The 27524-nt window shown below is 42.0% G+C and overlaps 1 protein-coding gene across 5 annotated transcripts in view; it reads right to left on the bottom strand.

Annotated features, from left to right (window-relative positions):
* PAK5 (p21 (RAC1) activated kinase 5) overlaps positions 1-27524 on the bottom strand; it is an 864076-nt gene that overhangs the window by 273716 nt on the left and 562836 nt on the right. For all 5 annotated transcript variants that reach the window (XM_069234132.1, XM_069234136.1, XM_069234134.1 and 2 more), the window contains one exon: positions 10340-11125. In XM_069234132.1, coding sequence (XP_069090233.1) covers positions 10340-11125 — 786 coding nt within the window. The remainder of the gene's footprint in view (positions 1-10339; positions 11126-27524) is intronic.

Here is a 27524-nt window from a genome sequence, read left to right as displayed (position 1 = left end):
ACAAATATATGATATTTGGATAAGGAGCCTAATAGAAATATTGCTCTTGAGACTAGATCTGTCAGCATATGTGGAGACGGATGACTAATTTATGCTATTGTGGTACATATTTTTGTTGTCATTTATTTTGTGAGGATGTCATTTATGCATGTGATACAAGTATGTATACACATGAACATTCAGATGCTAGAGGTATAAGATTCATTAATGGTTGTTCAAATGCATTACTATGAACAATCAACAACACTTTTAAATGGTGGCTTCCTTGGTTTGAGTTGATGATTATTATGGGTCACTTAGTCCTTTGTTTATGTCAAATATAGTATTTGTGGAAGTGTGTCAGTTTCAACACTCTATCCGTGATCAAGGCTACAGCTGAAATGCGTTGGGAATGAAGTTTTACTAGCCCAATTAACCGTTTTCTCAAGCATCCGAAGGTGTCTGAGAAATCCTTTTGGTGAGGATTTAGTGTGTGAATATGTTATGTTAATATATATATATATAGAGAGAGAGAGAGAGAGAGAGAGAATATAACAGTTCAAATATTAATATAATGTCAAATGTATATATATATTTTCATAGTAAGAAATTTAAAATATTTAAAAAATAACAAAATATAATGTAAAACAAATGTTTTTATTAATTATGTTACACTATCTCTCTCTATATTATATCCATGCAAATACAGTGCTTGTGTGTTTATAGCATATAGTATAAGTATATATTTAGATATAATATTAAATATTATTGGAACATATTTATTTACATTATATTAACATTATATATTAATATGTTTACCATTTACTACTTTACATTCTAATTATATTACAGAATCCATATTTTGTCTATTGTTGGATGATATTAGTGTCAACAATGTTTTTTTCTGATATTATTGTACTTACCATTATAAGTATAGGATCACGATATTGTGGTAAATTATATTTGTGACGTAATATTTTTGCCAACGCTATTGTTTACCACAAAATTGTGTCAGTGATCCTGCATTCCCAGAGGGGACTCAGGCATCTAGAAAAATACATGTTAATTGACTAATTAAACACTATTCTTTCAGCGTGTTTGACCCGGCATCCTTGGCGTGGTTTCCCTTAATATTTTGCCCTCTGACCTCCTGTTTTGCTGACCTCATTTTTGCTGGCTTTAGGACTCTGGGCACTTTACCACTGCTAAAGTGCAGGTGCTCTCTGCCTAAAACATGGTAACATTGGCTTATCCACAAATGACATGTTTAATTTACTTATGTGTCCCTAGTAAAGTGGACTGCCTGTCTGAGGTGTGTGTAAATATAAGGCTACTGGTGGGCCTGCAGCACTGATTGTGCCACAATCAGTAGCCTTTTAAACATGACTCAGGCCTGCCGTTGCAGAGCCTATGTGTGCAGTATTAAACTGCTATGTCTACCTGACAAGTTAACCCTCCTGCCATGCAGAAACCTTCCATTTTAATACATAGAAGTCACCACTAAGGTAGGCCCTGGCCCACCCCAAAGGTAGGGTGCAGTGTGTTTAAAAAGTTGGACATGTACTTTTATGTTTTACATGACAAGGTAGTAAAAAACACTTACATTTGTTTTTCACTACAGCAAGACTCATCTCTCCCATAGGTTAACATTGGGAGTGCCTTATTACATTTTATAAGTGGAATTTTCAAGTGGGAAGAGATGGGATCCCCATGTTTGGTGTCGCTTTAGTCGCAATTTAAAATCACAACTGATGGTGAAGTTGGATTTTAATTTCAGAAAATGCCAGTTTTAGAAAGTTGGCATTTTAATATAGTGCCTTCTGCCTGTCTCTGAATACATGTCTGGGTGGGTGACAGCTGGGCTCTTGTGCATTCCCTCCAGACAGCCACACACTAAGGGAGCTTAGGTGTTGCTGAAGGACCATAAACATCGTGATGGTCCATCCTGGGCAGGATGGGATGGAAGAGGTGACACGCCTGAATGGGCTGTGTCCTGATTCCACACAAAGGGCAGGAAGGGCAGGGATTCTGTGCATTTCAAAGGCCTCTCTTTAAAGTCTCCTTCACTTTAAAGGCACCACTGGGTACAAGAACTGGACTTCTGACCCCACCAAATCAGTGCACTTCTGGACCTGAGGAAATTTTGTCAGGAAGGACTGCTGTGGTGCTGAAGGAACTGCCACTCTACTATACTTTTCTGGACTTTGCTGGACTTCTGCTCTATTGTGTCTGACCTGCTGCCTGATGTCCTCCTTGCCTGGCAGTGAGAAGGACTAGAAATACACAAAAAGAGAGTACTGGGAGAATAGCTAGCCCACACCGTCTCCCTAGAAGAAGCTATATAAACACTGAAGGTGTGGGGTAGTAGGAACTAAAAAGGGGGGGATGCTGTGTTGTCACACAGGAGTCAAGGGGAGTTTCCTTTACGGACTAGGTGGTCTCACACACATAATAGTGTCTTGCTTCATCATATGACCACCTAGCCCCACCCAAGTAAGATGATACTACTTGGGCGGACTCAACCTCTTGGTTAAAAGAACCAGAGGGAGTGCTGAAATTAAACTGACTGGATAGTTACAGTGATCCAGATAGGGTGAGTAATAAAATTACCGAGCAAGTCACCGATAACTATTCCTAATTTTTAATGGTGGTGTATGCTGGTAAGACTAAAAAATCTATATAGGGGAAGAGAGGCTCGTTAGAGAATAATGTCTCTAGGAGTCTAAAAAGAAGTACATAGGACCAACATGTTTCTGCCCTCACTGTGTGCTGGGAAGTCAGGGGCATTCGTCAGGGTCGGAGCACATGTAGTCAGTGGGGTGCTCAAAGAGAATGGTGTGGCCTACCTGAACAGGTAGTTCACGGTGGGGTAGGCCCCGGGCAGAGGGGCGGAATGCCTCAGGTCTGGCTGATGCCGGGGGGGGTTTTCCCTTGTAGTCACACTCACTCCAAAGGGAATACCATGGGGGGTACCTACATGCCGGAGCCAGGCCGCTCTGACAACACAGCATCCCCCCCTTTTTAGTTCCTACTACCCCACACCTTCAGTGTTTATATAGTGAGAAGGACTAGACCTGCATCTCTATATCCCAAGAACCGAAGTCACTCCAAGGGATTGCTTCCTGTTCTGAAGTGTCAGGGACGTCAAAGAATTCACTTCATCCTTGTTAAAATTGGGTCTCTAGTTGCCAGAGGTGTGCACCATGTCCAAGTAGAGACCAAAATCCTAGTAAGATTAAGTCAGATACACACCCTAAATTAACCTGTGCTCACCTCGACTAGGATTGTGGTCCCTACTTGGACAGGGTGCATACCTCTGCCAACTAGAGACCCAATTTCTAACACTGGCAAACAGCGGTGAGGATAGGTCCTGTGTTTGTGCAATAGTTTACATATGTTTGGTGTACACTATTATCCACATCTAGACCAATTTGAATCATTTGTCTTGTGGCATAAGTTTTTTTCTTTCCTACTCGCTTCAATTGGCATTTTTATTTTTCAAGTCTCCGATTGGCATTTTTGCTTTTTATTCTGAATCATGTCTCTGACTGGAGGTCCCATAGCTGCATTCGCACCTGCACCTGCCAAATTAGAGTGCCAGTTGTCCAACTTTGGAGAAGTGTACAGTGCAACAACTCAAGGAGTTTTGCAAGGAGCTTGGAGTTTCTTCTAAAGGCTTCACTAAGAAGGCTGAGCTGCAAAAGGCGCTGAGGGGATCAAGAGATGTAACACATGAGACCCCAGAGGAGGATGATGTGGAGAAAGAGGATGATAACAAGCTGGACTAGATTCAGTGGAGGATCTGGGACTACTGTGGGACAGGGGACAACCAGCCTGCATGGAGAAATGGCTCCCCCTCAGGGCAGGAAGCAGTGTGTTCTCTAAAAGCCTGACCCCAGAGGAGCTGGAGGACAGGAGGGAGGAGAGAAAATAAATTGGAGCTGGCTAAGCTCAGATTGGAGAAGGAAAAGGCCTTGAAGGAAAGGAGACAGGCCTTGGGGGAGAACAAAATAGCCATGAAAGAGAAAAAGATGCTGTTGGCTCAGGAATGGAGCTTGAGAGAGCTGGGCATCAAGGCCAGACAGGTGGAATCCAACAGTAACGGTAGTAGCAATTCTTCTGTGCCCTCTGACAGGAGGGTCCACATGCCCAAGGGTCTCAGGTCTGATTTTGAGATCGGGAGATCTGCACCAGGCAGATTGTATTTCCCGTTTGTGTCTTTGTGGGGGGAGTGGGCAGGTGTACTCCCCTGGAAGTCCTGGCATAGGGGAGCTGTCTGCCTACTGGGATGCATCTGTGAGTAGATTAAAGGTAGGTGCCCCACAGATGGGGTCCCCAGGTGAGGAGAAGTCTCCATATGGTAGCTTAGTGGGCCCTGAAAGCATAGACAGAGGGATCCAACCGGGTTCAGAGAGGCCTAGAACTGGCAAGTGCCCCTGCAGTTGTCGGCCATTGCCCATGTTCTATCGCCCTAAACAGGGAAGTCCCTCAAGGTACTGATTAGTCTACCCTGGCTTTAGGCTGGGGTGTTGGAAATGGCCCTTTTTGTAGGGTTCCCGAACTATTTTGCCTTCCTCCTCCTGCTTTTCTGACCTTATGTTGTTGGCTTTAGGACTTTGAGCACTCTACCACTGCTAGCCAGTGCTAAAGTGCATGTGCTCTCTCCTCCTCCTCCTCTAAACATGGTATAATTGGTGTACACCTATTTGGCATATTTAATTTCCTTGTAAGTCCCTAGTAGAGTGTGTCATATGTTCCCAGGGCCTGTAAATTAAATGCTACTAGTGGCCCTGTGGCACCGAATGTGCCACCCACTACAGTAGTCTTTCAAACCTGTCTCAGGCCTGACACTACAGTATCAATATGTGCAGTTTTTAACTGCTATTTTGACCTTGCAAACCTTGGCAGGCTCAAACCTTCCTTTTTTATTATGGTTAAGATATGCTCTAATTAGTCCCAAGGCCAGGGTGCAGTGTATTTAAAAAGTTGGACATGTAATTTTAGGCTTAAGATATCCTGGTAGTGAAAAACTGCTAAACTCGTTTTCACCACTGCAAGGTCTATCTCTCTCATAGGTTACCATTGGGGTTACCAAGAAGCAAAATTAAGTATCATTTTCAATTAGGAAAATATAGAAATATGGAGATTGGTATCTCTTGGGCTCATAATGTAAAATCACAACTTATGGTGAAGTTGGATTTTACATTTTCTTACTTTAACCATTCTGCGACTCTACCTGTCTCTGAATACAAGCCTGGGATAGATGACAGCTGGGCTTTGTGCATTGGCTCTAGACTACCACACACAAAGGGAGGTTGGGTGTAACATTTGCACACTGATAGCCTATCACTAGGCTGAAAGGTCTTCCTGGGCTAGATGGGAGGGAGAAGCTGACACCTACACATGAAAAGGGCTGCACCTCGCCTCATACAAAGGGCTGCATATCACCCCCACACACAGAGTGTCTAGAGCCAGGGACGGGAGAGTATGGACCTTGTGATCTTCAAATGCCTCTTCTGAAGTCTCCCCCACTTCAAAGACACTTTTTGGTATATGTACTGGACCCCAAACCCCACTGTATTAGTTCACTTTAGGGTCCTGAGGAGACTCTGCCAACAAGAGGTCCTGCCCTGCTGGGAGAGACTGCCACTACTTGCTTTGCTGTTTTGGCTTGCTGCCTGCTGATTGCTGTGCTGCCAGGAGGGACTACCACTTTGCAACTTGCTCTGCTGTGTGGGCCTGCTGCCTGCTATCTCTGGCAGTGAGGGAGGAATAAAACTGCCATCAACAACTTTTTGGCTTTCCAAGAACTACAAGGGCTTGTTGGCTTACCCCCTGTTGCCTAAGGTTCAGGGCCATCAAAGACTTTGGCCCTCATTATGACATTGGCGGTCCATCGACCGCCAGGGCAGTGGTGTCGGCCACACCGCTGTGGGACTGGTGGTGCAGACCGCCATATTACGACTGCTGAGGTTTGCCACTGCCAAACCGCCACATCCCCACCCGTCCCACCGCTTTACCGCGGCCCACCAGGCTGAAGGATAACTGCTGAAGTTATTCTGACTAGGGCCACCGCCTGCAGAATATATGGTGCTTCCTTTTTCAAACATTTTGTCCTGATGATGACCAGTCTCTAATGAATATAGTGTTTTGGGTCGAGACCTCGCCATGCTTTGATGTGGACTGTTAAACCTTGTGTTGTGTTTTTTAACATCGTCATTTTGGATATTATTTAAGACAATGAGATCTGGTTCTGCCATATTTGTATATAAATGTATATTGTGTAGTGTTTTCACTGTTTACTGTTTTAAGTGTTGCACAAATAATTTACACATTGCCTCCTAAGTTAAGCCTGCCTGCTCTGTGCCCAGCTACCAGAGGGCGAGCACAGGTTACTCTATGGTGTGTAACTTACTTGCCCTGACTAGGATTGTGGTCCCTAGTTGGACAGGGTGCATACCTCTGGCACCCAGAGGCCAAAATCCCAACACAGCTCCAAACTAGAAAACTCATGTAACTGACCACAATGATACTGTTCCCCTTGGAGGTGTATAGGTCACAAAAGCTCACATATCCAATGTGACTGACCACTAACATTCCAGTTGCTTTTGGAGAAGTATGTCTCATTCACCTAAGGCAGGCATAGTGATCCCTTGTTCCCAGTATCCTTCTCAATTGAATTGCCCTAATGGAGTAATTCTATAATATTTAAATCACTGTTTAATGATTTAGTCCGGCAGCTGTCCAACTGGGGTCAGCTTTTCATTGTACAGTTGTTGTTTTTTCAATTCTTCGTGTTTTCTTATATTATTGTCACTTTATTTGCTGTACAATTATAAAATCAAACTGTGCTACATTTGGTGAAACAATGCCATACTAGACACTAAGGGCCAGATGTAAGTAGAGTCTGAATTGCGACTTGCAAATTGCGAGTGAGAGAGACTCGCAGTTTGCAAGTCGCAATTCAGAATGTAGGATGATGTCCCGGACACCATCTGCGACTCGAAAAGGGGTCGCAAAGGCCCATCTCATTAATATTAATGAGGTGGGTCGCAATTTACGACCCCCTTGAGACTCCCGGCACTCACAGGGATGGTGGCCTGCTGGAGACAGCAGACCACCATGTCCGTGACTGCTTTTAAATAAAGCTGTTTTTTTTTTTTTTATAATGCAGCCCGTTTTCCTTAAAGGAAAACGAGATGCATTACAAAACTAAAAAATGAAAGGTTTTCGTTTCATTTTTTCAGAGCTGGCAGTGGTCCAAAAAATGTTTTCAATTACATTCACAAAGGGGAAGTTTGCGAATGGGTTAACACCCATTTGAAATGGGTGCTAACTGCGATTGTTCTGCGACCGCTTTTGCGGTCATAAAACAATACAACATCACGCTGCGACTCGCAATTAGGAAGGGGAACACCCCTTCCTAATTGCGATTCACAGTCCCGTTTAGAGAATCGGTAACCAGGTTACCGAATCGCAAAACGGGGATTGGGCATCGCGATGTGCTTTTTGCACGTCGCAAACTGCTAAATTTGCTGTTTGCGATGTGGAAAAAGTTTTGTACCTCTGGCCCTAGAAGAATTAATGTGATATTTGAATTGTGTGAGTCTAATTGATCAACTTCTAGCAACTCAATGAGAAAACGTGGATACAGGTGGGTCACAGTGATCTCAGACATATCAGTTCTGCAAACCATTGTGTCTGATCTGGGGAGCCCACTGCTCTTAGGTTGGGACAGGGGGCAGCACATGCTTGTAATGAATGAATCCCCTCCAACCAGGTAATGAATGGGCCAGATAAAACTGAAGTGAATTTAGTAATGGCGATTGTTGCGACATATTTATCAACTACTTTGTACTGCAACAGAAGGTACACACAGGGTTCATTTCTAGATTTGCAAAAATTGATTACGTTATATACAATGCGGTTCAGTGAACAAGTGTTAGAAATAATACCACATGCCTCTAACAATTTTAGACCTTTACTTTCTCAATTGTGTTGTGAATGGTAATTATAGGTACCGGGAAGTGCTAAAATGTCACATAATTGATGGTCACTCATTAAGAGTTCTCTCAACAAGCAATGGGGTTGCTTTTGATGCAAGGCAATTATCTGAATTCTCTTTGAAAGTTAAAGTGTTTCTATAAAGACTACTAAAGCCACATACTTTTAGAGCAAATGAAAAATGTGCTATGTGTTAGTTTCCCTGCCTAATAGCTGTGCTACACAATATAAGACCATGTTGTTTGTGATGGGGTTTATTAGGTCTAAAAACCAAATCCAATTTCTCTCTTGATGCTATCTCAAAAAACTCAGCTTGCTATATTACTAAAACCCGGCATTAAAACTGAAAATGTTGCTCTTCCGTATTTCTTTTGAATACATGTTCCTTCTCTTCCACCTTCTCCCTGCTTCCTGGGTACATAGTTTACTTTGAGTTTCATTCCTCACTCCCTTACTCTCTATCTTTGAACTCATATTCCTGTAACATAACAATATAATTATTCTTGCCTTTAACTCTTTGCTTGTCAAATGGCCCCCACTTATGATCACACCTAACTTATTAATGTATCACATATAAACTGGAGAAAAGTATGGAATGGTTTCCTTTAGAGCACAAGGCTAATCCCAAAAACCAAAGAACACTGCAATAAGCATTAACTTTTGGTTTTGGAGTAGCATGCTACTTGACATAAAGGGCTTTAATGCCCAAAGATTTGGGCACACAATTTTGAGTTGGCGTAGACCCAAATTTAAAGAACATTTGTCTTTGACAAATGTCTCTTATCTTCGCCTGTTCTCTCTTCTGACAATGGAGACCACTTACTAAAAGAGAGCACGGACCCTTTTATAAGCAACCTCATTTTACAGCTGTTTGTTGTGGAATGGGCAGACAGCCACATGATGATATTCCGTGTGGACATTCTGCCAGTGCCTTGGAAGTCACTCTTCATGAGAAGGCATTAACGCACATAGATATTGCATGGATGTTTGTGGTTGGGGAGTGGTCAGCCCATGGCACATCCTTTCATATGAAGAATCTATTCTACCTGTCCGTGGAACGGTTTTATTATGCCACTCACCCTAAAGAACAACCACTACATTGTGGTTTGTGTTAAGATCAAGTGCAGCTTAAACTATAGTATGCCCTTAGGCTGATACCTCTAGAAGAACACTGGACCTCCTTCAGAATGTGCCAAAGAATGAAGATTGGAATGTCTTCCATTAGGTGGTGTGGCAATATCATTGGATGGCAACTCATTAAATGAGTTGAGACACCTAGGGCAAGAAGCGCATAAAATTGCCCGATGGTCCATTGAGGTGGCACCTCACCTTTAAAGGGGGGCAAGTCAGCGAACGATGCCACAATAGGTCTCAAAACCAAAGCAGATACCATTGCACAAAGGAACATTCCGAAATGCGCGTTGGTGATTGTTAGAGATGCTAGGCTGGTTAGAGAGGGTTTTTCTTCTCTACATTGGCGGGCTCCTCTCATTTTCATCCATTTATCGCAGTGTATATGATTATTGACAGCCACTAGAACTTTCAAGCTCAACTTTCAGTGTAAATAAGCTTCCTATTGCATTTTCCATTCTGCATTTGTTGCCGAATGGAAAATGCGTTTATTGTTCAATGAAAAACGAAACATTTTAAAATGTTACAAAAATGAATCTTGCATTTATTTAGGCAAGTGGTTAATACTAATTCTATTTAATGGGCCAGGTTCGCCCTGCCTTTTTGCGGTTTTAGGTCTTTCGTTAAGTGGTGGGTGAAATGTAGTTAACGCTGATCTGTGGCATGATTAGCAATAGAAATAAAACTTGAACAATAACATGAATAAATCAAAACAGGAAGCAAACATGAAATAGGGGTGTGCAAAATGAACAATGCAGAAAAATCTGAATGCAGCATAATAACCAGTAATTATGTCATGAAAATACAACTTGGCTTCAATATATTGATAAAGGGAAACAAATATCATGAAAAACACAAAGAGTGACTATTTTTAGTTTGAAAAAAGATTAAAAGAAGAATTATGCATGAAGGCTGTTTCCAAACGCTGGCACATGAAGACCGTAACAAAACAATTTTAGGCACATAATATACGTTGTTTATTAATTTGAAAAGCACCCAATTGGAGTTGCCAGAGCTACTGAAGCTTTAAAATGCAGCTCTCCAAATGTATTCTGAATTCGAGTCATTGTAGAAAATAATTAAAGGATTTTTTTATTTTAACTTCAACAGCATATCTGATATATTTAACTGCACTTATAAAATTAGGTTAAGCTTATTTAATCTTAGTTAACAATATTTTCATGTCACGAATGTACCACACTAATTTTCAGGAGGTTAACTTTACCTTTGCAATGCACGCTGCTGTTTCTGACAAGCGAGGGTACGTATATGAGCTGTACGAGTGTCCTTGATGGTTCATTTTACAAGCACTTGCTCCATATGGAATCACTGGCTCCTGCAGGCCAGACCCTGATCTTGATCTCTGTCTTATGGATGGTTGTGGGCTTGTCTGGCTCACATAAGAGGACTTAGGTCTCTTTTCATAATCGTCCTTGGAAAGTCCATCTCCCCAGTCATTGTGCTCAAGTCTTTCTGTCGACCCTTCACTGAGAATTCTAGTTCTAGAAGGAGTGCACTTGTAAGGTTCTGCATAAACTAGAGGCGATCCAGAGCTAGGTCTTTGGAACTCCCATTTCAGACCACCGCGTTCTGATGAAGCGCCTTTATCCTCCTTGTGTGATCGATACTCTGGAGAAAACCTTGAGATATCTGATTTTAGGGGGTTAATGTCTGGATAATATGCCTCATACGATTTCATTTTCATAACATGGCCATTTTGCTTGGTAGGTTTGCCTCCTTTACAAAACCTGTCTATCTCTTCTTCCTGGCGGATGCTTTCTCTGCCTTTTTCAGAAGCATAACCTCTGTCTGACTCACGGGAATACTGGGCATAAGAGATGTAGCCATTTTCCTCTGGGTGACCTTGTGCATGGTTGGAAATCCCTTGCCGCGGGGTGGGTGGACTTTCTTTGCGTAAAGAATTAGAACGTGTAACTGAAATATTGTCAAAATCTTCTAGAAGGCCATTGACGGAAGTATCCTTTTGAGGTTTATTTCCTCTAACAATAGTCTGGAGAAAGAAAAGGAAAATAAGTTTATAAAATGGGATTTCCTTCATATTGTATTTGTTATTTCACTCAAAAAAGAGGCATACTGAACTGTAGTTTTATAAAAGTAACTCAGTGAATCTCAGAATTTGGTCTTGTGGCATAAACTGTAGGATTGCCGCAGAATTAGTCAAACTAATAAATGCAATATATTGGCAGTTCCTTAGGTAAAGGCATAATAGAAACACACATTTTATTTTCTGGTATGCACACACTGTATGTTATATGGTACACAATTAAATTATATGAGTCAGGATTTTATAGATCAATATTTATTGACATGAACATGCATACATTCCGATGTGGTGAAGAAAATAATGCATTCATTTAGGGATACTTACAAGCAATAATAAATGACATTATGTCGCTTCTTCTCCAACCCTTAAAAGAACGGTTGAAATCAGAAGATTTCAGCAAATTCAAAAAAGTGCAATACTGTAGTAAATTTGTACCCTAGGTTTGTTTTGCAATCGTTAAACATTTTCTCTGCTATGATAGATGTAGTAAAGCACCTCATATTTTGCAATTACTTTCTAAGTAGGGAATGTAAAAAAATAACGATTTGCATGAAAGTGTGTATGTCACCAGCTGCTCTATGTACTCATTAAGAATCTTCTAAAAGGTCAAATGAGCTTGAATATATACATCTGCTGACCAGGTATGGAGTAATGCCATTTGATTTTAGAGGGATGAAAAAGATGTGGGTGAATGCTCGAAAAGGGGTGCTGTATAGGAAGCGTGTCTAAAAAACTTGCACAAAAGGCATGGCCTACAGAACTAAAGACAGAGTCTATAATGTGAATTAGAACATTAGATTGCTGGGCGCTCCATTAAGAACAATTGAGTGCTCCGGTCTTCTAATGGCCAGTAGAAGCCTGCAGCGCCAACATTCCAATGTTTTTGTTCACAGCTGTTGCTGTGAACAAAAGCCTCATTGAGTCCAGGGGTTTTCAATCCCCTTGGGCTCTGAGAGGCCTTTGTTTTATTTATTAATCAATCAATCAGTTTTTATACAGTGCAACTACTTACCCATGAGGATCTCAAGACGATGGTGGAGGGTCTGGGCCTCATTCGAAGAGCCATGTCTTGAGGTTCTTCCGGAAGATGGTGAGTGATAGGCTTTGTCTGAGGTGCGTGGGTAGGTTGTTCCAGCTCTTGGGTGCGGGGTAGCTGAAAGATGTTCCTCTGGCAGGGGTTTTCCAGATAAGTGGAATGGTGGCTAGTGCCTTCTGGGTGGAATGGAGGGGTCTGGCGAGGTTATGGAAAGAGATGCGATCATTCAGGTAGGCTGGTACGATGTTGTGAAGGGCCTTGCAGGTGTGGGCGAGTAGTTTGAAGTTGATTTGCTTCTCCACTGGGAACTAATGGAGGAGTCTCAGGTGTTGGGAGATGTGTTCCTGGGAGGGAGGTTCAGGACGACTCTGGAGGCGGCATTTTGGATCAGCTGTAGATTCCTGATGTTCTCTGTCGTAGTGCCAGCGTAGAATGCGTTGCAGTAATCAAGCTTGCTTGTGACTAGGGTGTGCCATCTAGTGACAGAATGCCCTAATGCCCTTTTAGCTCCTTGTGGCTGGGCCACACCTGCATCAAAGTCCCGCTCCCTTAACGTTGGAGCAGGCCTTTCATGGCCGGTATAGCCCACTGCAGCAGGCTAAAAGGCTAAATCATTAAACCAGGAGGTGACATGATATTTATTTTACAGCTCGAACAATTATCATGGTCATAAGCAATGAGTCAATTTATAAAATAATTTTGAAAGTAGTAGTAACTTGCCTATTCATTTGGAATAAACTGATATCTTAGGACCCAGAACAGTAATGCTAAATGACAGATGCTAAGGAGACCTGAGCAGCAAGACACCTGAGGATCAACTGAAGCATAAATATGGACTGGACTGGAAAAAAAGCAGAAGGCAAGAAAGAGGCCTGAATATGGACTCAGATGGTTAGTCATTCTCATGAACCATACAAAAGATTGTAAACCCATAGTGGGAGGTGACTTGGGGGTTATGCTGGGACCATAAGTAGACTGTAAAGGAAACCCAGGGAGCCAAGAGAGCGCGGGTAAAGGCCAGTGAGTAGGAACAACCCCAACAAAATGATTAGCATAGGGCAAGAGTGTAGAGGCCAGAGAAAAGAATTATCATAAACCAGAGACAATGCAAAATCTTCAAGGAGGAATTCAACAGGAAAACAAGTGGAGATACAACCACAAGAATGAAAAAGGACTTGAGCCAATGGAAGTATGTAGGAGATAGCATCAGTACCAGGAGAAGCAAGACTAGAAACCAGGACACTGACAATGGTTTCAAGAATACAGCAAAGCAAAATCGAACAAAAGAGGCCCTTGACAAAACGATAGCACAGTGAGAAGAAATAATTGCAATGAAAGAAAACCTATAAGTATCAATTACTTGGTATTATTCACAGGAAAGATGAAGGGACTGCTGGAGGCTGGCTCTCTATGTAGTGTGCAAAGCCAGGCATACTTTGCAGAGAGTCTGGGCAACTCCACGTTAGTTTACAGAGGTAAAAACTAGACCACCTAATGCTCTAATTTTTATGGTAGCTTGGTTGAACAGTTAAGCCAATCTTGGAGAAGTGCAAAGCATTTTTTGTACTCACAGAATCAATAAATGAAGAGACACACTCAAAGGAATAACTTGAGACAAATTTACAAACGTACTTGAGATTTTTATGATATTTTTAAGACCAAGAACATAAAAATCGGATAAATACTCTTTAAGTTATGAGCTTTCAAAATTTAGCAAGAATAGTCTTTTTGTGTGTAATTACGCACCATGGGAATCATTGGGAGAATAATATAAAGATGCGTATAAAATCAGGCAATGTGTTTACCAGTGTGTCCTTTTGTTTTTAGGACAAGGTCATCAAGAAGTCCTGTGGGCAAGCCGGAGGAGTTTGGGCGGTTCTCGGTTTTGGCGGGAAGAGGTGCTGAAATGTCCTTGGAGCTGGGGCAGGACCACTGCAGTGCACAGAGAGACTTCAAGGTGAGTCCGGTGGGTCTCCTTGGAGTGTAGAGGTCGCAAGGCGTGGGGGACTCTTAGAGCACAGCTGGTTCTCCTGTGCAGGGCCTAGGAAAGCCAGGTGCAGAGCAGAAAGGTGAGCCAGGAGCTATGCACAAAGGTGCCCTGGGAAGCAGGAGGCAGGTCACTTTGAGGATAGATTGGAGGTCAGCAGGACCACTCTGAGGGGTGGTTCTTATGAATCCTAAAGTCCCTTGACTGGGGATTGCTCCTGGTCCTTTTGGAGTCCAGAGTGGACTTTTCTTCTTGGTGTCCGATGTAGAGAGACCAGTACCACAGGCTAATACATAGTTCAGCCACTGGAGGTCGCAGTGCCACAAAACTTGGCAGACTTTCAGGATCTGTCCCCTAGGTCCATCAGGTGAAACTGGGTCTGGCAGCGGTGTTTAGTTCCTTGGTCAACAGCCAGTAAGTGAACTGGACTTCACTGGTCTTTGGGTCTTTTGTTGCAGGGAGTGATGCCTTCACTCTGGAGGGAGATCTTTGGTGATTTTCAGAAGGGTGGAGGTCCTCTGGGATTTTGTAGTCCGATATCCGTGCAGTTCCTCAGTGGTGACTGTTGAGTCCTGGGTGCAGCAGTCAGGGTTTGGCACCTTTTTTGTGCAGCAGGAATGCAGTTCTCGAGCCTTGGGTCTTCTTTGTTGCAGGTTTCTTGTGTCCTTAGAATCTTATCTGCAGGTCTGGGTGTGCCCACTAAATATTGCATTTAGTGGGTGTTTAGGGGAGCACCTAGTAGTGACCAATGGGTCATCTACTTTATGGTGGCTACAACCACTATGTGACCACTTCATGTGGGCAGTGGTCACTTCCGTATCCCTGATAGGCTATTTTCCTACCATGCAAGATGGAGGACAATAAAATGGAGGTGTCATCTTGAATGGAGCACCTTAGGGGTGGTGCAAGCTGATGGTGGCCACTCCTCCTGCCTTTGTGTATTTTCCCACCCTTTCTCCCACCGAGAGTGGGGTTTTGCAACAGGGGTGCCTATCTGGGGGTCAAGTTTCAAGGACAGTGAGCCCTTTGAAGGTCTTAGGCATGGGCTGTGCACATTGTGGGAGGAGGAGGTGTAACACCTCTGCTAAGGAAGGGCTTTTTTCTCTGGACTCAGAAAGCATGGCTCTCACCCCAGGGTTCCAAAATCCTGTCTGGCGGTGGCAGGCTGGTTGTGACCGGCCACAACCATGCCAGGGTAGTTAGCTTTTGCAGGGGGCACATCTAAGGTGCCCTGGGTAAATTTGCAAAAAATCCAATACCGGTACCAGTTGGGATTTAGCATTCTGAGTTATTTGATATGAAACAGCCCAGGGTTCTGAGTGGCCATTATGTAGCTGTGAAATTTGTACTGAATAGGGTCCAGCACATGCATGGAAAATTGCTGCTCTGTTCACTTACTATGCCACAGGTTTCACAGGGATACAGTAGTGGCATATTTCTCACGTACCTATGCCCACACATGCAGTACAGTGCACCCTGCCTTAGGGCTGGAAGGCCTGTCTGAGGGGTGACTTACTTATATTGTATGCAGCGAATAGTGCCAAGGCACAAAGGGTGCGTGCCATGCCAGTTCTGCATTTTAGGACTGAACCAGGACACTCAGCCTGCAATGGAAGGTCTGTGTGCACTTGGATGCATGGTCCTCGAGGGTGGCACAATCTGTGCTGCTGCCCTCAGGGGCCTACCCTTAGTACCTCATGGCCTTGCTATCTTAATACTATGTACTAGGGACTAGAGGTGTTTCCATTTGAGTCAAAGCATTACAACAGTTTTGGGAAAGAGATCTGGCCCAAGGAACCTGGTTAGGAGGGGCCCTGGGCACTAACAACTTGGAAACCACATCAAATACCAAGCAAAAAGTGGGGGCTAACCATGTCAAAAGAAGCCTTTTCTCACAGGGAGTGCATTTCTTAAAGAAGCATACATTGTTCGAGATTGACACACAGGAGTAATTTGTGGGCAGGGACAAGGACATAGTGAAGATTGAGTGCCAATTAATGTTATAGCATCTGAATATTGAGTTTTAAATACTATCAAAATATCTTTAAGGCAAGAATATATAAACAAGTGTAGATGTGCTGCACTTAATTCCACATCAATGAACCATGACAATAAATATTTCAATGTACAGAGATGTATATAGAGTCCAGAATACTAAACCTGTACTTAAGTACATAGAGTTATTTTTATGATATTTTGGCAGTCAATATTCTTTTTACAATATTCTGGTGGCACAATATTTTTGTGCTTAATACTCAAAGAGTGTGCATGTCAATGAACACTTCAGCAAGAGCCAAAATCTGTCTTGTGCATGTCAACCACAGTAAACTAATTAGTCTGTGCAAGGGTGCAAGTATTATGCTCAAATCTGAAAAAATTACCACAAAAGAACAAATACTTCCTGTCACATGCTGGTAACAATAGTTAGTAACAATTAGAAAACAGCTTTCATCGTAGATATGCAGAAAGGTATGAAAAACACAAGTGTGCAACTAAAGCACCAACATTCAGTTAACATAGGCAAAATGAATTTGAGCGCAATACATTTTTCAAACAACCAGCTAACAATATGAAGTGGGTGAAGTTGGTTGAGGACACCTTTATGAGGTATTTATTTACAATGATTTTCTTGTGCCATCCTCTTGGAGAAATAGAAACAAACAATGGCAAAGGCAATGGGTCTTGTTTTTTGTAAAAGAAAAATATAAATTTGTCTTCACTTGTTGGGAATTGTGTGTGTAGGTGTGTGGTTGTGTGGATTGTTAAAGGGTAAATACAAATATTCAAAATATGTACCTTTTGTTTGCTCTGGGAGGTTTCTCGTGGGGCTGCAGTGGTGTCCAGTTTATTTACAGAAATCTGTGCTGCCTGTCAGAGGCAAAAATAAAAGGTGGTAATTATACCACAGGGAGCGCTCTTTCCAACTGTGAGTTCCTGGGGCTTGATCCATTTACGCAATTATCTCAGTATGCTTGTGTAATGCTTGAAGTCATTGTAATTCACAGAAAACACACTTTGATAAGGCAGGCTCATCTGCTATGCTGACCTTAGTTTTCTTTATACATGCCTTTTGAACAGCATCAGACTCTAGTCTCTTACCTCTCTGACTTTTTAAAGAAATCTGGAAGGAGGTCAGGGAAGGGCCATATTCCATAGTGTGTGCAATACTCCTCTTTAGTTTCTTTAATCTCTTCTCCTTTGCTAGTTTTGTCCTGGACTTCCACATAGTATGAGGGTAACTCTCCTGATTCAGAGCCAGTATTATATTCAGTGTACAAAGGCAAACTATTGCAAGGTTGGAGCTGCCTTCAGTTTACGTACCAGGAGAACATTCATTTGAGTTAAGAAGAGATAATGGCTCCTTCCAGTTCAACTTAGTTCCAGCAGTTACAGGTTCATTATCCTATCAATCCTGTACAGGAGTGGAAGAATTCTGATAAAACAGACGTGCCCCTGTTCTTGTCCAGGATTTAACACTTTGCCATGGAAGATTTTGATCTTCCTGGTACAGTGAAAGATTATCTCTTTTTGTCCAATTGGGTGGAGGATCATCTGTGGTTTCAGAGGACAAACCTTGGGGGATCCAGTGGTCACAAGAATGAAGGCAACACTTAAAAAAGCTACTAGTCTGAAACTAACAAACGGATTAGGGCGTTTCTGTAGTGTATCCTTCTCAGCAATTATTTTCAGACAGTGGCTTCTGCTGCACAGCCTGGAAAAGTCTGTTCCACTATGTTGGCATGGATAGAGTGCAAGCAAAATGTTTATCCAATGTTACTTGTGACATTTCAAAAGCTTCAGTCTCTGCTGCAGGTTCTACAAGAGCAGCAAGGTGCCATATATATTTGGGAGACTGGAAGGCAGTGGGAATGCCAATATATGGCCTATCACACCTTCTGTTTCTTGCATCACATCTTTTTTGTGACAAAATGAGAGACCTTCTTAGAAAGGAGTTCAATAATCAGAAACATACTCAGGCTTTTAGGATTGAGTTAAATTATCTGAACCATTCAAGTACTTCTTTCACAAATGTTGCACAAGAAGCTCTTGACCATAGATGAGCAACAGAAGTTATCTGCTATCCTCCTTTCGAAACAGAGGAGATGAAAGATCCCAGTCCTCCTCTGCTTTAAAACCCAACAGCCGCATCCTTGACTGTGCAGCTTGTCTCACTTGTTTCTATTTGATCAGGACAGTTCACATCTCAGCTGTATGGGCATTAGATGTGGTTTAGCTGGAATTTCCTCTGGAATTTTGGGGATGCCTCCAGAGTCAGAGGTACTGGCAACAGCCTGGCTCAGAGATTAGGCCAAGCACAGGTCTTTTTAAAGGAAATTTGGCTGAGAAGAGAGCCATAGTACCAGTTGCCAAGAGAAAGCAGGGGAGAGGAGTGTACTCTTCAATTTTTCTTGTGCAAATGCCTGAAGGGATTTTAGGCTTCTCATCAATCTACAGAATCTAAATAATCTTCATTTAAGGTTGGGAAGTAAGAAATATCCCATTAGGTCCTACCGGAGAGTGGATGACGTACAAAGATCTCCAGGACGCACACCTTCATATTCCAGTTCATCTGAATCACCAGAAATGTTTAAAGTTCTTTGTCCAAAATCAGCATTAGCAATATCAGGTGTTGACCTTCGGACTGACTTTAGCTCCAAGAATATTCACAATGGTATTGGCTCCACTAATGCTGCTGCTTAACAATTATGGAAACAAACTACATCTGTGCCTGGATGGCAGGCTAATCCACTCTCAATCCGCAACAGGGATGTGTCAGGATACACCCGGGATCGGTCAGCTTCTTGTTCGTCACAGCTTCCTGATCAACATAAAAAAGCCACATTTCATTCCCTCTCAAGAGCTAAACTTCATTGAGGGCCAGATTGTACACAACAGAATTAATTGTCTACCTACCCGAAGCAAAAGCAGAACAATTCAGCATCTAGTTTTCCAATCTCTTGTCAAGACCCAGTGCTCCAGCCAGTGATTTGTTCAAAATACAAGGAGATATGGGAAACCACCTTTGGTTCAAAATGTAAGGATATCTGTGGAGTCTATTGGTAGGGCAACGTATTCTAAAAGCTGTTTTATTTTATTTGGTACTAATGTTTGGGTTTGATCTTGTAATGCTTGTTTCTGTAGGCTTCCTGCATGTTTGTGCCTCACCTACCACATAGGATATGTTGTTGGACATCTGCTTATGATTTGGCCTCCTTCTTCCCTGAATTAAAAACTTCCAATTCTTGTCTCTTTGGCAATAAATCAGAGTCCTCTGTGGTGGTTAAACCCAGTAAACCTTTAGAGAGGAGATCCTCAGTCTCTGCCTCACCTCTAGTAAATACAATAGATGCAAGTAAAATAGGTTAGAGTGATATACTGGGTTCTGTTGCAGCACAGGTAAAGTGGTCTCAGTCAGTTCTGGAGCACATCTCCAACTGGAAAGAGCTAGCAGCCATTCACAGGGTCAGTCTTTATTTTAAGAGACCACCTCCTATAATTTATCATCCAATTGTAGATCTTTACACTATTCCTCCATATAGATACCCACAATCCAATGTTCAGCTTCAGCAACAACACATTGTTCAACCTCTTTATCCACAGACACATGTTGATCATTATCAATTAGCTGTAATAGGAAATCGGCTTTGACATTCTTACCACCTGCAATATACATAATCTCAAAAGTGTATTCCCACAATTTTGCTGACAATCTAGGTTTCCTTCAGACAACATGCCAACCAAAGGATGATGATCAGTATGCAGACGGATTGCTCTTCCCCACAGATGCAGTTTGAATTTTTCCACACACCAAATACAAGTAAGCATCTGCTTCTTAATTAAAGAATATGTGGATTTCACCTCTTTCAAACGCCTGGATGCAAACCGAGATGTCGCTTCCTTTGAACCATCCCACTAAGGTTATACAACCCCATTCCATCTGCACTAGCATCCATAGCCACAAATGTTTGCAGCTTTTAAAATAGGTCTGTAGAGAAGGAGCAGAGATAAAATTTTGTTTGATCAGACTGAAATGTTCCTGCCATACCTGCGATCATACAAAATCAGTAATGTCCCTCAATAAATTTCTATAACACTCGGTGAGACAGGCATAATCCTTCATGAACTTACACATTCCTAAAAAGGAACTAAGTTTTTCTCTGTCACAAGGGGGGTAGAGCTTTTACTATGCCATCAAAATATCCAGGATTAGGTTTGACACCATCAGCAGATGCAAATTGCCCCAAGTACTTCGCTTCACTGATTTCAAATATGCATTAGTCCTTTCTCAGTGTGACCCCATTTTCCAAAAATCCATTAAGAATATTATTCACAACAATATTATGATTTTCCAAAGATTCTGCAAAAATGAATATGTTGTCTTGAAACACTAAAACATTGTGAATTGTTTTCTGCATTTTGGATATTATTTTCTGAAATGCAGATGCTGCTGAGGGCAGCCAAAATGGCATTCTGCAAAACTGGAATGTGCCATCAGGTGTTACAAACAAATATTCGCCACCCAAAATATTGTTGTTAAGGAATCCAAAATCAATGCATAGGCACAACTTGCCTGTTTTGTTTTTTGTTAAAACCACTTAGGAAAGCCATAAATTAATCTTTTAGATAATTTCAAAACATTCCCCCTCACACTGAGGAGACTATTGAATAACTTATGGTTCACAAGGACACTGTCCTCCATCATTTTAATGACATGTAAGAAATGTTTGATCAAACCAATTCCTTCTGTGAAAACATCACCAAATCTTGATATCTACTGATGATCTGAGCAAGAAGCAAGTCCTGAAATCTGGCAAGTATCTTCTAATGATAATGGATATTTCCTTCCAGGACTGATTAGCATGTGAAAATGTGTCTGATGCTACTATCCCAGCCCACTAGTCCCCTCCTGGGCTACATAAACCTTAACTTAAATTTTTATACAGTGAAAACAACTATCTGCCTAGAAACAATCAAGTGGATAAATGCTGCTGCCTTCAAAAGCAGTGATTACAACATCAAGGTGGATAATAAAGCTTTGTGAGCCCACTTCTACTTGTACTTATAGATTAGTTAACCCTGCTCACCCCGTTGGTAGCTTGGCACGAGCCGGCAGGTTTACCTTTAGAAGCAATGTGTAAAGTATTTGTACCAACACACACAGTAATACAGTGAAAACACCACACCAGTTTAGAAAAATTTGAAATATTTATCTAAATCAAACAAGACCAAAACGACAAAAAAACAAAATACACAAGTCATGATATGAATTTTCAAAAGAATAAGAGTATTAATCCATAAAAACAGTGACAATGTTGTTTTTGTACAAAGTACCCAGTTAGCGTAAAAAATAAAGCTTCACAGGCGAGTCGATTCCTTCCTCGCAAGGGAGGCCGCGCATCAATTATTCTCGGTTGGGCTGGCGATGGGTTGTTTTCCCTCCCTCGCAAGAGAGCGACACATTGATTTTCAGACAGGGCAACTCAGATACACGCAGAGTTTGGTTTGCTTTGAAGCCCAGGGACGATGCGTGGAAAATCCTGTCGCACAGTGTTAGAAAACTGCGCTATGTGGGGTTTGCATCATTATCAGCAGCCGCAAGCGGGTGTTGAGCGTCGTTTCTCCAGTCACAATGCATCTATCTCCCAGCCGCAATGCAAGAGGAGCACTGATTTTAGCCACAAGCCCAGTGGTGTGTTGTTTATCAGCCGCTTTACAGATGGCGCATCAAAAACTTCCTCGCACAGTGTTCTGTGCATGGATTTTCAGCTCTTGCCTGCCAATTTCACCTTTCAAGTATCCAGGGACTGGATAGGACACCACTTGGAAGGGCAGAAGTCTCAGCGGAGAGTCGAGATGTTAGCAGAGGAAGTCTCTGATGGCCCTGAGACTTCAAAACAGGAGGCAAGCTCAGTTCAAGCCCTTGGAGATTCTTTACAAGCAGGAATACACCACAAAGTCCAGTCATTGTCCCCTTTCACAGGCAGAATCATCAACTGGAGGATAGACCAACAAAGAACAGTCACATCGCAGGGGCAGCACTCCTTCTCAGCTCTTCAGCTCTTCTCCTTGGCAGAGGTTCCTCTTGAATCCAGAAGTGATCTGGAAGAAATCTAAAGTATGGGGTATTTGGGACCACTACTTATACCCCTTTCTGCCTTTGAAGTTGGTAAACTTCAAAGGGACGTCTCTCTTGTTTATAAGATCCTGCCTTGCCCAGGCCAGGCCCCAGATACACACCAGGGGGTCGGAGATTGCATTGTGAGAGGGCAGGCACAGCCTGTTTATGTGTAAGTGACCACTCCTCCCCCACACTAGCACAAATGGCTCTTCAGGATATGCAGGGTACACCTCCGCTCCCTTTGTCTCACTGTCTAGAGGGGATTCACAAACAGCCCAACTGTCAAACTGACCCAGAAAGGTAATCCACAACAGGCAGAGCACAGAATGATTTATCAAGAAAATGCCTGCCTACAGTCTAAAACCAATGTCACTAAAAGATGTATTTTTAAATTGTGAGTTCAGAGACAGCAAACTCCAAATTTATATCTGCTCTCAAAGGGATTCTAAACTTTAAAGTTATTTAAAGGCAGCCCCCATGTTAACCTATGAGAGAGATATGCCTTGCAACAGTGAAGACTGCATTTAGTAGTATTTCCCTGTTTGGACATGTAACACACATCAGTACATGTCCCACCTTTAACATACGCTGCACCCTGCCCATACATGTTACATAGGAGCACTTGTACTTTATACTGGTTAGCAGTGGTAAAGTGCCCAGAGTATCAAAAACAGCAAAAACAGAGTCCAACACACATTAACAAACTGGGAAGCAGAGGCAAAAGGTTAGGGGAGACCACACCAAGGATGCCAACTCTAACAATGACTATAATGGTGATGCTTGCATCTGAATGCTGTAACAAGGGGCTGTCTAATCCATCAATGACAATACCATTGTGTGTGTCACTATACATTTTGTCCTTATTGTCAATACTACCAATTTACATGACATCAATGAAAATCACCTGTTCGTTAAGCTTGTTCTAAAAAATATCAACATCATCAGACAAACCTTGGTCCTGTGCACACATGACACTGTCAAGTTTTCCTCCTCTACAAAGATTTCCAAAATGTCCAACTTTATTGCACCTCCAACATTCTTGAGATTATGCAGGACAATTTTTGAAATTTGACAAATGAGCTAAAGATCCACATCTAAACATAGTGCTTTCACATCTTAAAAAAGATTTCCACTCCCTTTGTTAACATGAGATAGGTTGTGCTATACTAAATCTTCTGGGCACTTTGTGAAAGTGTGATTCTAATTTATTTGAATCTTCTTGAAAACACTCCATACTTTTGGCAATGTCCATCGCTTTGTCTAAACTCAGATTCTTACAAGCTAACAGTCTCTGTTGTACTTTTTAAGAAATACACCTTATTTGGTCTTGTATTAATTGTGAAGTAAAATTCTCAACTTCACAATATGAAGCTAAAACGGTTAAAGCTGTAACATAATTGTTTACTTATTTAGTGGAACCTCGCACTGTGTTGAAAAAATTGCATGTATGTACAACCAGATTTACCTTGCCTTCAAAATACATTTCAAATTGTTTGACAGCAAACTGATACTCATCAAGAAGGTCACCGTCATCAGGTGAAAAGTCCAGTATATTATAAAACATTTTGACCCTCTGCCTCAAGATATTAATACCATTAACATATTTTGCAATAAACATTAAATGATCTAAGCCTAGTAGGCCATTTCAGGATAGGGCCACCCATATCTTGAGAAAAAGGAGCTGGAGGGGGTTACCATTTATATCATGTTGCACACTGATGACAAGAGTAAACAGGTAAGTTGTACTGAAATGTCTGAAAGAGTGCTTAGTATGCTCACCAGTAGTCAGACAAGCACGACTAGACGTGAGGCAGAGAATCTGGCTTGCACAAGCAGAAATAGGCTCAAGCGGTCAGCGCGTTCCTCAGACATCAGCAACGGGTAACTCGAGAGCCAGTGAGCAAGAGTCAGTGCAACACAAACGGGCATGATTTGGAATGTGCACAGGACATGAATGGCCAAGGTAGCCAAAACAGAGAATACACAGTGAACACAAAAGACTCAATGACTGCAAATTTGAGCACTCATTAGTAAGTTTCCAAAGCACAATGTCCAAAGTGCTATACTGCCCATGGGCCTCGATAATAATAGCAGAGTACAGTAAAGCAGCATGCAGTGATGGCTGAAACAGTACCTTGTTAGAATCCCAGTGAGGTTCAGCAAATATCCTCACCAACTGTGAAGTCAAGAGATCTAAAAGCAAATCATATGGAAACGCCAGATGTTTATTCTAAAAAATAAAGCAGAGTACCATAGGAGGAGTCTGGGGAGAAAGAGGAGAGTGGAGGGCAGTTTTTATTTTTTATCTTTGTAAAAGGTGCCAGGGTGAGGTATAACCATACCATAGTAGTAAGGACTGAGATGTGTTAGGATTCATGAGGTAATGTATGCATGCCAGTGATGTTTATAGGCATGTTTATTACTGGTGTTCTTCTAAAACTTTGTATCTCATGTGTGAATTTGGTTTGTTAAATTTTAAGGGAGTTTGCTTTCTAATATGTTTGTCTCTTTGTTTTAGCTGCTTTGTCAGTCAGAATTGCATGGGAATCTTTGCCGTTAGTATGCACTCAGAAACTCTTTTCCATAAGAGATGATTACCAATGACTTGCTAGATGTGTTAATATTTATCACTGATGATGGATGTTTTATTAGCGTTGTAATAATATGTGAAGTGTTGATTACCACAAATTGTAATGCTTGCTCTTTAATATTCACCCTTAGGCAGTGCTGCTGAGGAACTGCCCAACCTGTACTTCACTACAATACTTTGCCTTGGCCACAGCACTATACAATATGCTGAGGAAATCCTCTTCCTTGTTCTGAGTTTATATAAATGAATCAAAAGCATACCTTTTAAGGAAGCTTGGAGATTAAATAAATGACCTTTGCTACAAAGTTCTTTGAACAGCATTTTGGTTTAGGAATTTATGATCGGTTGTATTCCGATTTTTCTTTTTTAGTGGCATTCTCCACAACCTACTGTCCTACGATGATCGGAGGCTGCTAGTGGTAAATTTATCCCATCGCTCACCCTTTGAGGTGTCATGCACTATAGAACTGATAGCTTTTGGTGAAGAGTGCCCTGTGGCTAGAAAACAATAATACAAGGAGTTACCATACAAACTGGTGCTTTTGCTTCCTTCCTGTCCGTACACAAATTTAAAAAGAAAATGTGTTGTGTACAAAAATGTAAACCAAATGTGTGTGACTTCCTTTAAGATAACTTGAAAAAGGCTGGCACGGTTGGTTTCCTGGTGTTACATAAGGCAGTGTTTGGTGAACACATCTGAACGACTATATTATGGAAGCAGAATGTTGGAGGTGGTAATGTGAGATAAGAATGTTTCTACATACATCACTATGTTAATTTTTTTGTGTGATTGTGATGTGTTGTGTTGCACCATCTGTAGTGTTTTTGTGGTACTTTGATGGATTATATTGTAATTTTCTACTATGATTACTGCGCTGCGATCTGTTAGGACTGTTATGTTGTTACTTGCACTATTATGCTTTAGTTGTATTGTTATGTTGAGTTGTGCTGTGTTATATTGTGTGCTTTAGAGATGTCAATATATGCTGCTACATTTTGGGCCAATTATATGTCAGGTCCGGATTCTCTGATTATGCTTCTCTTTCTTTACTGCTCATTTAACAACAGTCCATGAAAAAACAGTAAACCATATAACAAACTACACATACCTTGATGCTCATTCGGTAAACCCCACTCATCCTTGCCCACCAGACCATACATGTATAGCACCATCTTGATTGCCTCTTTCTTTGCTGCTCAGAAGTCAAGATAAGAGCCTTTGCTTTTACGTTATTTCATGATTTTATGTACTGTTTACTACTGTGGCTGCACGGTTATTGTGTAACATACAAGTGCGTATGTGTACAGATCATCCAGGCTTACTAGCCTTCATGCCTTAGTGCCCTTTTCTGTGGTCACTCTGATCGCTTAGGGTGCTTTGCTCTTTTCCTCGCTGTAGCGATTCTGGTGCAATGTTGATCCCTATTCCTCCCTTCAATGTCCTTCCCGGACCACTCCGATACTATGAGCGGGCCCCTTCAATGCTCGGAGCCTCCCCTAATTAGGCCCGAACGGTGAGCCTGAGACGTGCACATGTAACCTAATTGGGCTATTAAAAAATAGCTGGTTTGGCGCACCGCGCCGGTCAGTCCTCTTTTGTTTTTGCATTAGCCGACGCTAATTTATGTGTTCCGCTCCATGCGCTTATACTCAGAGCACTTCAGTTACACCTGCTCAGGCAGCAATAAGGGATCTGGTGATCTCAAGCGGAGTGCACGCTTTGAAATCTTTATTGGCTCTACTGATGCCCTCTATCAAAGAATTGTAGGGGGCTGCAAGAATCCAGGTACAGTGCACGCTAGGGAGCATAGGACTGGCTGCATTCATTGTAGTCCTGCACATAGTGCCTACCCCCCCCCTCCACCATTTCATTAACCCTTTTTAGGTAGACTGGGTGAGATATATTTGAGACTCATTACTCAACATGGCAGACTGGGAACTCTTGATGAAGAAGATTATGGACAATATTATTCTTCTCATGACCAAGGCCACCCTTTGGGGGATGATTTAGTGGATGACCTTGATGCATCAGTACGGCAATCTGTTTGCAAAGCCCTGGAATCCTTAGTCCCTGTTTCAGTCAGGCTTTGGTGGCAGCATTAAAACCTATCACATCCCAACTTGAATTATTTGCCAAAAGACAAGGTTTTGACTGTTCGTTTATCTCCAACCCTGTTGAGGAGAATCCTGTTCAGCCTCGTATGGCAAAAACCAAGTCCAAAGACTGGCCTCCTGTTGAGATTTTGACAATCTTTATCCCAATACTCTCATGGAGACCATCAATATTGTTCTGCTCCTTCTACTTCCAAGAGTCATATTTAAAAAAAGAAGGCATATGAGACAGTATATCCACGGAGTCCGATCAAGACACTCGTCCTAAACGCAAAGAACATAGAAAATCCTTTCCAGACCGATCCTGCCACCCTTCTACTTTCTTCACTTTCAACCCAGATTATATTTTTCATCCCAGATCCTCGGATTGGGATCTTGCTCTACCAGTTTCAGACTACCTCCATGACAAGTTACGCAGACGTTTTGACAAAGAAGTCTACAACAGACTCAGGGTGGAGTGTCCTAGACCAGATTTATCTGATAAGGTTGGGGAGAACCCCG

This window comes from Pleurodeles waltl, chromosome 5, assembly GCF_031143425.1.
Source record: "Pleurodeles waltl isolate 20211129_DDA chromosome 5, aPleWal1.hap1.20221129, whole genome shotgun sequence".
NCBI lineage: Eukaryota > Metazoa > Chordata > Amphibia > Caudata > Salamandridae > Pleurodeles > Pleurodeles waltl.
This window is presented reverse-complemented; position numbering and strand designations above follow the sequence as displayed.